Here is a 17,375-nt window from a genome sequence, read left to right as displayed (position 1 = left end):
GCACCTGTTTGATGTTTTAATGATGTTGCAGAAGAATCCATTGAGGGAGAGAGACGCACAGAGTTGACATCCTCTAAATGCTCATTTATTTGTTCCATAACAGAGGGTACAAGTCACATTAGTAGTAATAGCCTCTCTCTTACTTCAGGCTCACCCTGTGACACACTTGAGCCATTTAGATTTGCATTCCACAGAAAAAGAGCTGATTTCATTAACAGTACAATGAGTGAAGAATCAGGCATAATTCCCATTTCTCTCAGCTCACTTGTCGTCCAGGAAATTCAGCAGTATTTCAGTGGAGCAGGGTCCATCAGCACCTCTGTTGTGTGTTCATAGTTTTCAAAGTATTGGTAAATTGGAATACATTTATACAGTGCCCAGAACACACTCAGACAGTCCCTAGAAAGTTGTGTTTGCTCCAGATGTAGTCTTTATTTTAACAAATAAATGGAATGTTACTGTTTATAATAGTGACTTTCATTCTGGCTTTCTGACAATAACTATGTAATGTAAAAGTGACTCTGCAAAATTACCTCCTTTTGCTTCCTGTGTGTGTTTTGAGTCATACCTGCCTTGTTTACTGTCAAAACGTTGTTTCCATTCCTGTTAGTACTGCAGAGCTCATGCCACTATGGCAGAGTGAGCTGGATTCCATTCTGGATCAAATTGTCAGCTAAATTCTGAGTTTTGAATCTTTAGTATTGATGATGCTGGGCAGAGAGAACGAAGCCAGATCTTCAGACTCTAGGTTAAGATTGCAGCAGTGGCAGTTAGGAAAGTCATCTTTTGATGTATGTATTTAAGAAATTTAGCTGTGGATATCCTTGAGTGAGAGAATAAATATAGGGCAGGTAGAGGTAGGCTGGTGTGATGGTTATAGCTCAGAACCAGGTGTCAGGAGATCCAGGTTCTATTTCTGTCTCTGCCAGGGACTTCTTGCATGATCTGGGGCAAGTAACATAAGCTCTCTGGGTCTCAGCATCCTCATCTATAAAATGAGGATAATGATGATTACTTCCACCTCACAGGCATGTTGAGCTTTAACCCATTCACATTTGTAAAGGGATTTGGGATCCTCATATTGAAGTTGCTAGACAAGTGTGTATCCTGCAATGTGTGATTTTTGAACTGCATTTTCAGAGACACAGAGAATTTACCTCAATCGGACGTATAAGGCAGGGGAAGTTTGTCAGAATGCCAAGACTCGAGCAGATTGCGTGCAATCCTAATCTAGCCCTGGAGCTCTGACCTTTGAAGCAAGCTTCACCTTCAGACAGCCAAAGAGATCTATATACGCTTGTATAAAAATATGTTTTTGGGTTGAAGGAGGAGTTCAGTCTCCATGGCCATCCAGCCCAGGGAAATTCAATCTGTAACCCGCTCATGAATGAACTCTCTCTTCCAGTTCTGGAGGGACAGCCCTCTTCCCTGGGGCTGGAGTGGGGAGTGTAATCTAGGACGTGCCATGTTACTCTTCCGATGAACTCCGTCTCACTCATGTTGGTGCTGCCCTGTCCGGGGTGGGATGGGGGAGATGAATTAAGTCTCCATATTAATTTAGTCTGTGGGCTTTCCTGGGCCACAGTTTTGTTGAGTAATAGACCACATATTTTGTAGTGACAAGGGGACTGAGTGCTCATGTTGCTATAATCACATTACTTTTTTCTGCTCCCCACCACTCCCTCCCTAATTTTAACCTGAGGGAGGACCCTCCTTGGATAGGAGGGGAATTAAGTCTTGAGTCTGTTCATTCTGGCTCTTTCTGATGGATCCTAGCCCAGAATGGACCCCCAGCCCTAGGATGAGAGAGGAGAATTCATTCTCCATTAAATCTGAGGCTCTCTTAAGTAAAAACTGTTGACTTTGTCATATTGTGCAAATGTGCATTGCTTTTATCAAGACAATAAAGGGTAAATGGGGTGATCTCTGCTCCTGTGGAGCGGTCGGATGGTTACATTACACAATCTTCTAGAACATCTTGTAGCAAATACATGGGTTATATTAAAAGTTGCAATCATATCATTTTTTAAAGTAAATTGCTGACCTTATGCAGTGGAATCAGCTTTATTGAATTTCGCCAAAAATGCGTTTATAATTCCCCCTCTGCCCCTGCATACACACGATATTCATGTCCTTGCTGTCCATGTGGAAATGTCCCTTTTTATGGTGATAAACAAAATTAAATTTGTCTTTGCCTCTGCTGCCCTGCCTCACCTTTAAGATTCCGTTAGGGGGTGGGTAGGGATGCCAGTAGATGGCCTTACTCCAGAGGGAGGCTGGGCTGTGTCCCTGCACAAAGAGATAGGACATTGGACTGTGGCCGGAGGCCACTGAACAAATCACATATCTAAATCTTGCCTGTTGGCAGAAATCTTTACTGCCATGGAAGCATTTCACATTTAGGGGGCGGATAAGGTATAGGACAGGTATAGCTCAGGTATTTTCTAGGAATGCTGAGGCATTATGTAAAACATTAATTTTGACTTTAAATGCCTATATTTTGTTCTTAGGTGCTTTTTAACTACCATACACTACAAAGAATAAAATTCACAAATAATTATTGATGTAGCCTCATAATTTCACAATTATACTCCTCCCCAGTAATAAACTATAATAATCCCTCAGCCCCCTCCCTGAATTCCTGAAAGAAGAGATACTTTGCATATGGCCAGGAAGTTCACAAATTTATATCCTGCACTTCTAGAGCAGTGTACATGTTGAAAGCACTGTACAAACACTGCCTAATCCTCAGAACACACTGTGTGGAAGCAAAGTATTATCATCTCCTTTTCTACACTCCTTTCTGATTGTACTTCATCATCTGGTTAGCCCTTTTCATTTTAAAAGCATTTTACAAATGTTAATCCTCAGGACACTGCTGGGAGGTAGACAGAAACTATTATTATCCCCATTTTACAGATGAAGAAACTGAGGTACAGAGGTTCAGAAGGAGTCAGTGTACCAGATCTGGAACTAGAATAGAGGAGTTCCTTGCTCCCAGTCCTGAGCTTAGAACACCATATTGTGCTAAGGTGCCAATATAAATCAATATGTTGTTGTTGAGACAGCATAATTTCTCAGACTATTTTTATGTATTTCCTTCTACAGGCCCCAGCTTCGTTTGTAACTAGTTGTATTCGCCACAGTCCAAACAGAATCATGTAAGTAGATGAAAGGGCAGGCTGTCTCTACAGTGCTTGGCATTTGCCTCTTTCTGCTACATTTCCCCCAATCCCTCTCTTTGAGCATTTAAAAGACCAGTTTCTCATATCTTAAGTGAAGAATATCCCTGCTCCCACTCCTAGAGTAACCAGGAGCATGCAGCTGTTAAACCCAGAAATATAAAATACATGTTTAAAAGATGACTCTGAGTGTGTTTAAAAAGAGCGAGAGAGAAGAGGAGTTCAGGGGAACCAAAAAATAGCAGCTTCCATTACGGTAATTAAATGGCAGCATTTAACCTATCAGGCTGTTGCGTGTATGTGAGAGGCGAGCAGGGAGCTGCATTTGAAATGATCACTGTATTCCTTGGGGAACAGAGTAGTTAAATAATTTGTTTGTGAGGTGTGAGTTCAGTGTCGGTAAAGCGAGCATGTGTGTGTTAGGAGTTGCGAGGAGAAGGTGGTGGCGGCTATGAGTTTACAGAGAATACCCTGGGGGTTGGTATTTACTAGCACCTGTGTGCTGTCAATAAGAACACAAGCTGCTGTTGCCTGTTGGTTAAGTGATCAGAGGATTTGGGGCCTCACCTAGTTCCAGGTATTGCATCATGAAGGCAGAACTTGCTTCACGCTAGGCCGCCTGGGACAGGCGCGAGGAACTGTTAAAGAAAACTAGGGAGAAAATGGGGGAAGAAGTGAATGGAGTCATTCTGATGAACTTCAGACACTGCAGTGACTATAAAGCAGCGGTGGGCAACCTGCAGCCTGCTGGCTGCACGCGGCCTGTCTGGGTAATCCGCTGGCGGGCTGTGAGACAGTTTGTTTACGTTGACCATCTGCAGGCACAGATGCTAGTGGCAAACCGCGGCCACTGGGAGCTGCGGGCGGCTGTGCCTACGGACGGTCAATGTAGACAAATTGTCTCGCGGCCCGCCAACAGATTACCCTGACGGGGTGCGTGTGGCCCACGGGCTGCAAGTTGCCCACCAGCAGTGGTAAGTTGTTGTAAAGGATAAATTGTTCTATCCAGTCGTTGCACTTGGCACTCAAGAATGTGGGGGTAGGGATCCCGAGGGAACAAGCTACTGCATAGAGATCTGCCACTTAAACATCACATCAAGCAGCAGCTTCCGCTGCAACAGAGAGTGGTCCACTTGTGCCTGGCATCATTCCTGCACTTCGAGGATGTAGCTTTTCAGATGGATACGGAGTGACAGGAATCAGCAAAGCATGCCCTTCCTGCCCCTTTTATCATTGAGCCCAACTCTGTGCAGATAATGGGGAAGCTTTTTGTGCACCCCTATGTGCTGAGAGATGAAGTTTGTTCGCGTTTTGGCCCCTGTTAAGTGAGTTTCCTGTTCAGTGTCATCTAGGGTCTGTCTGCCTCTTCTCATCCCCCCCGCTATATTTGAAAGATGTTTCATTTGTCTAGAAAGTATTTCCAGACACCAGAACTTCAAGACCTGTCCGGGCACAATGTGAAAGGATACTGGAAAATCTCCAGCCCCTCCAGCTGCCCCACCATCTAGTCTAATGGATGCTCAGTAACATACCCACAAATGTTTCTGAATATTCACGCCAGTTTTTAAATGAATTTACTTCAACCATGTTTTTGCCTCTCTTTTGTCTGCTTTCTGTGAAGATTCCAGCCAATGAGCTCACTGGCAGAAAACAACCACTGTTCATGGAAAGCAAATCTTGAAATCACAATTGAGTGTTCACCCCAGAAACCTAATTTTAATAGAACCCAAATGCGTAAAGGTTTTTTATTATACAAGTAAGAAAACTCCGGAGGTGTATTGGCATGGTAATCGTAACCCTAGAGAACCATGTTTTGTGTATGTCCAGAGAGAGCAATGATGAAACTCCTTTTATACCTTACCACTCGAATACGCTGTGTGCGTATGTGTAGTCACCATAGTATTTTCCACTGCTTCGTTATTTTTACTATTGTTAGCGTGAGTCGTCTTTTGGGCATTTTATCCAGACTTCTTTAGTTTTCTTCAGAACTCGGAAGAGCTGCTGAAGACTCATGGAAAAAAACACTCTTGTGTCTAAATGGAACATTTTCCATTAGATTTGCATGTCCCCTGTATTTTCTGTCTGTCTTCCCTTCGCCTTTATTACTAAGTACACATAACCCGAATACAAAATTTTTGTTTCTTAAAAGTTCATCTGCTGCTGTTTCTTACCCCCCACCTGCGATCAGTGTCCTGTGTGATGACATAGATGGTTGTTTTCTAAATGCATATGAGGTAACCAACAGAATTGTGAAGGGCAGGTAGATATAATTTAAAAATATATTTTAAAATTACAAAGCAGGATTACCTCTTAAATAGAATGTATTTCAACACTTTTATTGGCACCATCAGCCTTTAATTTTACAGGTGGCTAGCTTTGTACTAGCATTCAGCAAACATTGTTTTAATGGCATTTAAAAGATGTATCTAAAACAAAAAAGAATAAAGAAACCAGGTGTGATTTGTAATCTGTAATGAATACTAGCTGCCACGCTTCCTCATATTAGTATATTGGCATGTCTCTCACTTTCAGGGAGATGTAAATCAGAGGTGTCATAATAATACTACCACTTAGATGGATTTTTCCTTATCAAGTTAATCCCCTCAATATCCTGATGAAGTATATAGTGTGCAACATTATCCCCATATTACAGATGGGCAAATTGAGGCAGAAAGGTGAGGTGACTTGCATGATGCATAGAGGGAATCTGTGACAGAGAAGGATTTAGAACTCCCTAGTTCCTGGCTTCTATCCTGTGTTCATTTCTGTAGAGCATTCTCCTCTGGCTTTGGGAATGGGCAGTAGTAGGTAATTGTGCTCACCCCATTATTGCAACACTTCCTGATGTAAGGAGGGCATAATACACATGGCAGTATTGTATGTGACTTAGTGTGCCTTTGGTGTGTCTCATCGCCTGTCGCACACTTAAAAGGGTCAACAGCTACACATTTTAGATGTTTTTTCCTTGGCATTTCCCTGGGCTGATTTGTTTAGTTGGTTCATTTGTGAAGTTTAAAATGTTGATAGTAACAGAGGCAGCAAGAAACATCAAGGCAAATACATTCCAATCAATCTTAGCTGTAGAGAGTACTCCCTGATAGCCATTGTGTAATGTAAAATATGCCAGATTCCCTTCCAACTGGAGCCATCAGAAATTCTAGAGTAAAATAAAGAACCAGGAATGGCAACTGAAGACAAGATTTTTAATTCTTTTATATAGAAAAAGCATCCTAATAAATCCTGTTAAATGATTCTTTAATATGCCCTGCATTCGCTAACAAGCTGTCATCAGTACTTCTGTAAGATTTGTTACTCCAAAACCTCAGACTTCAAAAACTCTGGGTCTGGAATTTCATACTAGTCTTCCAGTCCCGCAGGTCGACGTGAATTTTCTGATCCAAATTCATTCCAAGTCTTTCAAGAGATGCAGAGCCATGTGGCATAAGTGGATAAACCTTTTTTATAAAAGTTTCTGTATGAAAGTTGGCGACGATTGGACAGTGAATTCCAGAACCACTTTCCAGCAAGGGAATCCTGACTAAAAGAGTTAACCAAACCTGTCAGTCTATAAAATGATGCCTCTCTTCTCCACCATTCAAAACGTTTCCTCTTTAAGTTAATTTGATCTTACATGGGAACTTTGAAGAAAGGTCCGTATGTGGCCAACAGTTCTCGTACCTTGGACTATTGGAGGCCTTTGCCTTCAGTTTTCAGTGCTGGGAGCAAACCGCCTTGCAAAGAGTGTGTCTTCAGAGTTGGCCATTGAGCATCTAGCACTCAACAAAGGAGACTCTTGAGCTTTTGCCGCTGTTCCTGCTGGAGCTCCCCTGCAATAACAAAGGAGCTGTTTGAGTTCCCGCTGCCCCCTCCAGAATGCCCCCCACCGTCTTCTGTGCTAGAATTCTGTAGTGATGTTAATCAGTCAGCCTAGGTCTTGAAGGGATCAGTATGGCAGGTTGTGCCTTGAAAGATGCAAGTCAGCTCATGTGACTTGGAAATATAGCTTAATATTTTAATTCTAAAGATAAGACTTTAAAAAAATCCTCCTGAAATTCGGGAGGGGGGGTTTGTCACCTGGTTTTGAAAGAGAACCTCAAGCTTTTCCCTCTGTACCCCCAAAATACTGACATTTTCTCCCCCTCCACCCGGAAAAAATGTTCTCCCAGATTGTACATCAGCCAAACGTCAGTATCGTTCTAATCATTCTCTGCTACTAAATAACTTTTAAAGAGTTAAGGATGGACATTTTTTTCACACTTAGGAACTGTATGAAAGTCCTTTAACCTTTCTGTTTCTTGTTAAGATTGGCAGCCATGCTGCTTTCTATAGCTAACTTTTTTAAACTAAGATTTGGTGAGGATTTTCTTCCCCACCTCTCCACGCCCAATAATACAGCTGGTTAATTTGTGTGCTGTGTAGACCAAAAACTATTCAAGTGTCAGAGAAGTGAGCCCATAGTAGGAATAAATTGCCTTTTCCTCCTGGATCCTTCGGAACGTGAGTTCTTAGCGTGGTCCCCACTTTAGCAAAGAATAGGTTTCGTGGACTACCTTCCAATCTCATTTTCAGTCACACAGCATCTCTATGACAATTATAGCAATTGCTTACCAGAAAAATTAGGATTAGGAAAATATTGCTGTAATTTAATTGTGTTTAATTCAATTACCTTTTTGTCCTTAATAAAACCTCAACCAAACAACTGATCACACTGTGTCGTTATCTGTTCTTAATGTCATCTTCCCCTTCCATGCACTGTTGTTATATATTCTTTGTATTGTGATAGCACCAAAGAGCTCCATTGATGGATCGAGGCCCTATTGTGCCCGGTGCTGTCCAGACACAGAACAAGAGTGCCTGCACCAAAGAATTTACAATCTTAAGTAAAAGACAAGAAAAAGCAGGTGGATACAATTAATTGACTGAGTCCTCTCTCTCCACGCACATGCCTCTTTGCTGTCTGGTTCCCTTCTCCCCTGCATGTGTGCGATAGCTCTTGGTTACCGACTCCCTGAACATGCTGCCCAGTCTCTAGGTACCCTTCCCTCTTGTTCCAGCTCCCTTCGTGTGCTGCCTAGATACCTACTCCCCTTGATAATCTGTCCACTGGCTCCCCTTCACATGCATCCAGTTCCCTGCTCTTCTCCCACTAGCATCTCCTGGTGGTGGCTCGAGTAGTCCTACTGTTGTCTAAGATCCCCATCAGCACCTCCTGTTAGTTCCTCCTCTTTCCCTCTTTCTGTTATTTTAGTCATGGGCCATAATGGAGGCATCTAGGCTGGCCTCTGCTCCTTGTTCCAGCAACATTTACAGGTACCTAGACCCTTTTGACGCCTGTAGTATCAGTTTGGAAAAAAGGAGCACCATGGTTCAGTGGACGGGGCACTGGACTAGGACTCTTCGGAAGAGGGTTCTCTGCCCATCTCTGCCATTGACCTGCCTTGTGACCTTGGCCACGTCACCTCCCCCTTCTGTGTCTCTGTTTCCTCCCTCACCCTTGCTCTACCTTGTCTATTTAGACTGTGAACTCTTAGGCAGAGAGTTCCCCCCACTATGTGTATGGACAGCACCTAGCACAATGGGGCCCTGATCTCTGCTGGGGGCTTTTGGTACTACTTCTAATACAAATAAAGTAATGAGGAGAAGGAGTCAGCACCATGTGACCTGCCAGCTGTCCGTGTGCAAGGACTCTCAGACCACACTATGCGATCTGAGGTTTTGGAACAGGAATTAGTCGCTAGGTGCATCAGGAGTCCATTTATCTGAATACAGAGCCCCATTTCCAAGGAGGCCTAGTCGTAGTGGTAGCAAGTGTTTATATTATGACAGCATTAGGCTTACTCCTCTATTATCTGGTTTTTTTAGGGGGTGGATTTACATGCTGGCAAATGCTTACATCAAGCAAATGTTCCTGAGACGATTTAGTTTCAATCATCTTCCATTCTTGGTAAATTACTCTACCTCGGAATTGGCTTCCTGCTGTGGACTCCCCTAACCTCCATATGGAGCTGCATTGAAAATCACTTCTGTTATCTGGAGGCTCTTGGCCCTGCATGTGGCAGTCTCAGGCCATCTCCTCTCTGAGTCAGTTACCCAACAGAGGGTGCTACCTCACAGCCCTTTGCTGTGACTTTAGTTGCCAGCTTAGCCAGATAGGCTTCATCCAGCATGGAAGGGAAAGCATATCTGGAGTGGGCAGAAACTGTCTTCTTCCCTTGCTTGCCCCATCATTCTGTTATAAAATTTCTGATGATAGAAATGAAAGGCTGTAGGCAAGAGACCTAAAAATAAATATGGGAGGGGAGGTTGGAAATTCTCCCTCTCCCTCTCTCTCTCTGGGAATCTCTATATAGGTTACATAGAGGGGTAGTTCACTTCTGTCTTGTTTGCTGGTTTTACCACTACCTAGAAAGACTTGATATGTCTAATAGACAATTGCTTCCTTGTTGGGAGCTAAGAGACAAATCTCCATCTGTTTTTGCATATAGTAGTGACATAGGAATTTGACCATATTCAGGGACAAAACTTGGAGCGCTCTGTAACTAAGACCATGAGCACTTCTGATCGTCTCTGAGCTTGTGCAAAAATCTGTGACAACCAAAGTGAGCAGTCTGTTGATTCAAAGGTGATGAGTTCAAATCCTGTTGAGGCCATGTTACTGCATCTGGCAGCCTCACAGAATTTTGAAATAGATAAGACCTCCTATATTACATCACATAATCAAACCACTTCCTCCTCCTCCATGATTGTTCCCTATGCTCTATTTCTAGTGATTTATCTAATCTAATTTGGGTCCCTGAAATGTATAATTTAGTACTGGAAGCCTTTGCTTTGGCTATCCCTCCCTTTTTTCCTGGGTGGGACAGAGATAACATACTTCATACAAATGGAGAGCTCTCTTTGCATTAAAAGAGGAAGACCTGACCTCTCTTATGACAGGCAAAACTGTGTCTCCTCTCCTTTAAACCACCAATGAAATACATTTTGCACTAGCGTATAATGCTGTGATTTATGCTGTGATATGCTTTGCAATAACCCAGTGTCCTTTTGCCTTTGTGTTGATTTTTTTCTCTCCTATATTTAATATATTTTGTGGGCATCTTAGTGAATGGGTATTTACCCAAAATGCCCATGGGAGACGATGCTCCAAGCTTTTCCTGCTTCTTAAGGGGAGAGATCTACCATTTTCTTGTGTGCACCTATTTCTTATTTTGTAAATTTATTTTTCTATTTTTGTTCTTTTGCTGCCACCTTTTGAAATAGCATTAACAAGTGGCATATTTTAAAATAGAAGATAACTGGAAGAAAACATACACAATATGTATGTCTCTCTGTATGTCTCACACCAGTAGCAACTTTTTCATAGTATATTTTCAACTTCTCACATTTAGAAACAAAGAAGAAAAGTTGCAGTACTTGTGCCTGATTTTTCATTTAAAGATACACTAAACCAGCAGCCAGCCCCTTCTTGTTCAGGGTGGAAATACTTTGATCCAGTTTTCCGAAAACAATACTCATTTCATGAGAATATTTAATCAGTAGAAAATAGGGAGGATTTAGTTTGTTTGTTTAGTATTTAACCAAGTGAATAAGGCAGATTAAGGGGGGGAGGGGACCAGACCCATAAACAAGGTGATATATAATATTTTTTTTCGTTCTCCTTTTAAATAAATACCGATCAGCTTTATGTTCGGAGACAATAGGAGCCGTTGGCTTAAATTTGCAGTTTACTGTATTTATGGCTGTAATATCAAGGTGCTGCCGTCGTAATTTCATGCCCCAATGAGAAGAGCAAGGTCGAAGCAAATGCTTCCATCGGCATCTGCTAACACACTAACTCATAAACAAGGCCCGGCTGGATCAGGTGGCACGGAATAATACAGGCTAATGAAATACAGCACAGCTTTCCATTACTGTTAGTTTTTACAGTGTCGTCATTACATGTAATTTATGTTTAAAAAATTCAATTTTATACAAGGCTCTGGGAAATAGGGGTCTGCAGGTCACCCAACGACTTTTAACGGCTCTGAGAGTCCTTATTGCACTCCACTGTTCCAACAAAATGTTAATAATAAATAAAAATTTCCCCCCTGTTTTACTTTTTCTTCTTTCCCTGGCTGAGTCTCTCCTTCTGCCTTTTTAATTTTGAGCACTTTAAAGAGAGTTTGGGGGTTTTAGGCATTTGAGGGTGTCTCTCCCACCACTCTGATATTTGGGGAGGCAGCAACTGCCTGCTTATTCTCCCTCTGTCCATATATCAATCACTCAGGGTCCTGTAAATGGAGTAAACACGGCTGAGGAGAGGGAGATACTTAACAACCTCTCTCCCAAACCCTCACCCTCTGACATTGCCCTCCTCTCCTCCATTACACTTCATTTTATTATAGACTCCAAAAGCCCAGGAAGAGAAACTGCTGCCAGGGTTTCTTTAATGTGTGTGTGTGTGTGGGGGGGGGGGGGGCGGAGGAGGAGAAATGCCACTTTTAACCCTTTCCTTCCTGGGTGCTCAGCTGAATATTTAGCCTTGTGCTGTCAATCAGGTTTTCTCTTAATTTAATGTAAGATAACTGAGAGGAAGGCACTGTTGTCAAGTCAGGATGCTGCTTAGAGGGACCTCTGGCACATTAAACAGTGTGTGTGTATATATATATGTATATGTGTGTGTGTGTATGTGTGTGTATATATATGTATATGTGTGTGTGTGTGTGTATATATAAATAAAGGTCACAGTTGTGTAATTAACGGTGCCGTAGATTATTAAGGCAGAAATAATTCAAAGCACTCTAAATTAGTTTGAAAATTGCTTTACCTTTTTCCTTTCTCTGTTTGACAATTAAACTAGACTGGTCATTTTCATGTTGACATTCAGGTTCACATGTGCTTGTACAATACTGGAGTTACAAGTGCATCTGGGAAGTGTTCAGATCCAAATAAACGACTTCATTTAAATGTAGAAAAAAAATCACAGAGATGTTTCTATTGACCTTGGGTTTTGGTAAAACCTTACACTGAAATTGACCTGATGTTGGCCCTTTATCAAGGACATATGGAAGGAGAAGGATCAAGGGACTGTACCTTTGACCCCAGTGAAATGTATGAAACTCTATGAACTCTTTCAAAGGACTGTGTGTTGGAGGAAAAATAGTACTGGCATCTTGATTAAAAGGACCCAGGTAGCAGTGCGTGGAACTGCCTCTGAACAGGTAGAATCATTAATGTGGATCAGATTCCAGGATGCTTGTATGGTGATTCTGTTAAACTGTGACCATGTTCTTATGAGACCAGGTGACTCAATGGCTTTCAGGAACAGGACTGTAATGTCATTTCAGGATACCTGCTGATAGGTCTTCCTTTCAGTTATGTGATTTGATACAGGCATCATGCAGACAGGTGATTCATTGCAACTAAACAAAGTCAGCCAGTTTTGTTTTGTTTGCTTTTTAACAGAAACAGTGAGGGGAGGGGAAAAAACCCACCTGTTTGTCTCTGTAGAAGTGCAGGTGTGGTGACAGCCCCTGGAGCCAGTCCATTAGACAAAGCGAAAGTAAAGCCGGCTTTTGAAACCGACAAAAGAATGTGACTCCACATTTTTTTCTGCTGGGGGAGGGATAAAGTTTCTCATCCTCCTAGTGTGAAGTTTTCTCGTCAAAACCAATTCTACCTTCAGAGAACTAGTGAAAATCCTGTTGCTTGAGTCACTAAACTGGGTGAAGCTCTGGCAAATATTATGTAGGGAACAATACCCACACAGGATGGGGAATGAACAAAGTGCCCTAACAGGAGCATATGTTGAAGATTAAAAAGTTTTAATAGCTCACTTAGTCCATCTCCCAGCTCATGCAGGGCTTTTCCCTACTCTATGTTATCCTCATGTTTTATCCAGGAAGTGCTGGCCCTGTGGTTAAGGAACGGGGTTGGGACGCAGCAGATCAGGGGTCAGTTCCCAGCTCTCCCACAGACTAACTGTGGGCTTGTCTTCATGTACAGGGCTACAGCAGCACAGCTGCTGTAGCGCTTTAGTGAAGACACTACTATGCTGATGGGAAAGCTTCTCCCGTCAGCGTAGTTAATCCACCTCCCTGAGAGGCGGTAGCTATGTCGGTGGGAGAAGCTTTCTGGTCGATATAGCACTGTCTACACTGCGGGGAGGGGGTGGATTAGGTTGCTATAACTACTTTGTTCAGGGGTGTGGATTCTTCACATCCCAGTGTGACATAGTTATACCAATATAGGTCTGTAGAGTAGACCCAGCTTGTGATATCTTGGACAAGTCACTTTAATCTCTCTGTGCATCACTTTCCCAACTGCAAAATCCCAGGCGCAGAGGGGACTTTTACCTCCCTACTTCATTCTCTAATTTGTTTTGATTCTGTGTTTAACTACAAGTTACAGAGGCTGGGTGGTTTTCCTGAAAATCGGAAATGGCAACAATAGTGAAGTTCCTGAAAGAAAGGCAACAAGGACATCTGAATGCAAAGCACTGTTGGGTGTCAGATAATGCAAATCAACACCGTCAAACCTAAAAAGAAAATTTTATGACTTTATGAAAATTATGACGAATTCTTACAAAAGCAGCAGCTCTAAGGAGGAATGAGATAGATGGACCAGAGATGGGAGGCGGGGGAGGTTTGCATTCTGAAGGGCTGTGAAGGCAGTTTCCTTACATCCTTCTCGGCTCAGTCCTTTCTCAGTACCCTCTGTGGTTAGATTATTCCTTGCAGATAGCAATCAACTGGAAGGAAGTGTGTGTCTAATTTGCATGAGATTATTTAAAACAAAAAAAAAGGCCTGCATTAGTCAGGGTGATGGTAAACAACGCAAAGAGATGCCTTTTATAATATAGCCGTGGCTTAGCTTTCAAAGCCAAATATAATTCACTTACAATTGGCAGTTTCCTTTATTGTTCCTTTTAACCTTTTGGATTCTGCATGGTCTTGATCTTGCTGCAACTCCAGAAGATCTAAAATGTTTGCCTTTCAAACTGGGGGGAGGCGAGGGTTGGGAGGGGGGGAATCTTCTATTATACTGATATGATTCTATTGACACAGTTGTCCCCGAAGACAATCCTATTAAGCACCAGGCTTTAGATTTTGTAGCACTGTTGTACACCCAAGAGAGATTGTGTTATATTTGGGTTGCTAAATTCATACTGGATAAGAGAAATTAACAAGACTGTGAATGTTTTTTAGATGCCTCTATGATGAAAGACTATAAATTCTTAGTGGAAGTTGTGGTGGGAGGCCAATGGTGGAAGTTGATGGACTCTAGAACTCAAATTGAGGTTTGTTGTCCATGAACCAGCACCAACCCAAGAAGAGCCAAGTAGTAGAAATATTCTTCTGCCATGATACGTGGTGAACATAGTGACCTGGTGTCACTTACACTAGCACTTTCTCTTCTCTAAATAGCTGATGGGCTCTACTGAAGTATTGTCTCTGGGTAGTACCAAGACCCTTAACTTCATTTTGGCTTAGGCAAGCCAGAAGGGACATAGGTGGAGTGAGGTCAAGTTACTTGAATTTGTTTAATAAAGAGCAGTCCAGCCATCATGGTAAGTCAAGACAGGACACGGGGGAGGAGGGGTGGCGCAAGGACGGGGAGCTAGATGGACCACTGGTCTGATCTGGTACAGAAATTCCCATGTCCTTATATTAATGATACAATTTTTTGCATTCCTGAGCCTGGAAAACAAAGTGAGACATACCTGAGTTTGGAAAAATTGCTACTGGGGTGTGCGTGTGTGTGAGGCAAATTTCAATCCAAAGTGAACTTTGATGGCTAAATTATATACTCCTGAGAAAAGACTTTTACAAATATATTGTACATTTTTGTTAGCATTTGTGAAAAGTGCCAGATTGACAGTGTTCAGTCTCTGTGCTTGTTACAATCTTGTCCTCTGCTTATTAACAGGGGGACCAATTTGGTAGTGTTTTCTGTGATGCAGACATTTGTCGACGAGTAATGAGACTACTTCATGGAGGCCACAGAATAGCCATTGGATGGTAGCAACTTTCACTCCCTCCTGACTTGTGCTGGATTCAAACCAGCAACCTAGATATGAAAGGCTCCATATCTCATTACCATTCACATGAGCTTTTCCTTCCCTGGTAAAACAGGATTTTGTAATGGAAATAGTGACACTGTCGTGTCGCTAGTGGGCATGACCAGAATAATGCAAGAAATTTTATCTGTAAAACTTTCTTTTTCCCAAACAGGCTGAGAATTGAGGGGGCGGGAAACAATGAGTATTATTTCCTGTTCTTTTCATAGCCCGAAGATCTCAAGGACAAAGTATCCTCCATAACTAACTGTATGTTCCTCAATGTTAAATGTTATCACATCTGCTACCTTTGCATGGAAATAGAACAAAATGCCCCTTTTTAGAGAGAACCACATTTGCAGCCAGCAGCTAATATTGGTTTGTGTGTCTGGCTCCAGCTTTATAAAATTCCACAGTTGCTGGTGATCTACAATGCTGGCATCTGCTTATGCTCTCTCTTCTATTGGATAATTATGAACTGGTTAAAGCCGTTCCTTTCTTATTAGGACTTTGCTTTCTAACATGGTTTAGATACCATAAATATTGCTACTGGGACTTTAAAATAGAAGCCTGAGTTGATGTAGACCATCTCTCTTTGTTTTTCATGTGTCTCTTCTGGTCTCTGCTCTGATGAGGCATGCATCCAACACAGGTGGAGTGAGTGAGTGTGTGTGTGTGTGTGTGTGTGTGTGTTGTCTGAGCACAAGACTGGGGGCTAGAAACTTCAGATTTATTATCCTATTCCTGACACTGACAACTCTCTGTGACCTTGGACAAGTCACTTAACCTTTCTGTGCATCAGTTTTCCCATTGTAATATTGGGATAATACTATGTAACATAACTCACAGGAGTGTTATGAAGATCAGCTAATAAATATAAAACTCTCTGAAGATCGGATGCATTGTCAGTGCTATGCATCTAATAAGTAGCAGTCCAGAGACAGCCTCCGATGTGGTGGTGGTGCCTGAGCTAGATTGTAAGCTCCTCAGGGCAGGAACCTGGCCTTTTACCTGCTTTTGTGTGCAGTATATGGCATTCCACAGAGAGTGCACACTCTCCCAGGCCCCACATTGCGGTCTCCATCCTAGCAGCGCATTCTTTTGCTAGAGCCCATTTTCTCCTGTTGAAAAAGCCATCCATCTGTGCTTGCTTCCTTCACAGATGCTGGTCATCATGAATCTTTCAGCTGCTGTTCTCTTTCCCCTCTTAGGCCAAATTCTCTCCATATGTTGTGGCCGCCTACAGATGGGCACCTTCGCATTTTCTAGTGACAGGAAAGACTGCACCACAATGTACCGTGTGTGCAGCATAGCTGCAGCGATGTACGAAATAAAAACCAGGCTGGCCTAGAGCAATATAATCAGGCAGTAGTAGGCTGGGACAGTGCTAATCTGAAAGTTTGAGCTTGGCCTTGTTTTGATCTGTTTTGTTAGTTTTATTTCCTCCTTGCATTCTGTGTCCCATTCATACTAATCACAGTCAGTCCTGATTTTTTCTTTTTATTTCTGCATTTGTCATAAAATAAAGCAAATTATTCCCGTCTTTGGAAACGATCTAGACTAATTAGTCGTCTAACCCAATAATTAGTTTTTTGTTTCCCTGTCTGTTTTCATGCATTATTGTTGGTTTTTTCCCCTCTTTTTTTTTTTTTTTTACACCATTACAGATTAAAATGAGCCACATTTGCAGTTGATGGTATCTTTTTTTCGGGGGAAGAGTGGAGAATTGCAATAGAAAACTACTTCTAAAGCAGCAATAAACTCAAGGATAAATTAAGGAAATTGAATGAGCCACATTTGGAAGCAGTGTTGAGGCTAATATTCTGTCGCTTAAGGTTAAATTGCAACAGAGAGAAGAGAGGGAGTGATTTTAGTGAATCCGAAATCGGGGAGGCAGTGCTGCTCGAATCACTACCAAAATCCTTCTGCAGCTTGAAAGGGTTCTGCCAGGCTTGCAGATTTAATTACAGGCGCATCAAGTGAGTAAAGATGCTAAACTGATCTCGTTTCCTCTTCTCCCCCAGGACTGACGGATGAAGAAATTGACCTGGCTTTCCAGCAGTCGGGCACTACCACAGATGAGCCACAGTCCCTGGGTCCTTCCACACAGCTGGTGCCAACGCAGCCCCCTCACCTCGTGCCGTACAGTAAGTAGC

The 17,375-nt window shown here is 42.3% G+C and overlaps 1 protein-coding gene across 2 annotated transcripts in view; it reads left to right on the top strand.

Annotated features, from left to right (window-relative positions):
• Nucleotides 1–17,375, top strand: part of PEX14 (peroxisomal biogenesis factor 14) — a 99,515-nt gene that overhangs the window by 60,970 nt on the left and 21,170 nt on the right. For both annotated transcript variants that reach the window (XM_054009168.1, XM_054009169.1), the window contains one exon: nucleotides 17,244–17,366. In XM_054009168.1, the coding sequence (XP_053865143.1) occupies nucleotides 17,244–17,366 (123 nt within the window). The remainder of the gene's footprint in view (nucleotides 1–17,243; nucleotides 17,367–17,375) is intronic.

The sequence above is a fragment of the Malaclemys terrapin genome, chromosome 19 (assembly GCF_027887155.1).
Source record: "Malaclemys terrapin pileata isolate rMalTer1 chromosome 19, rMalTer1.hap1, whole genome shotgun sequence".
NCBI classification, from domain to species: domain Eukaryota; kingdom Metazoa; phylum Chordata; order Testudines; family Emydidae; genus Malaclemys; species Malaclemys terrapin.
This window is presented reverse-complemented; position numbering and strand designations above follow the sequence as displayed.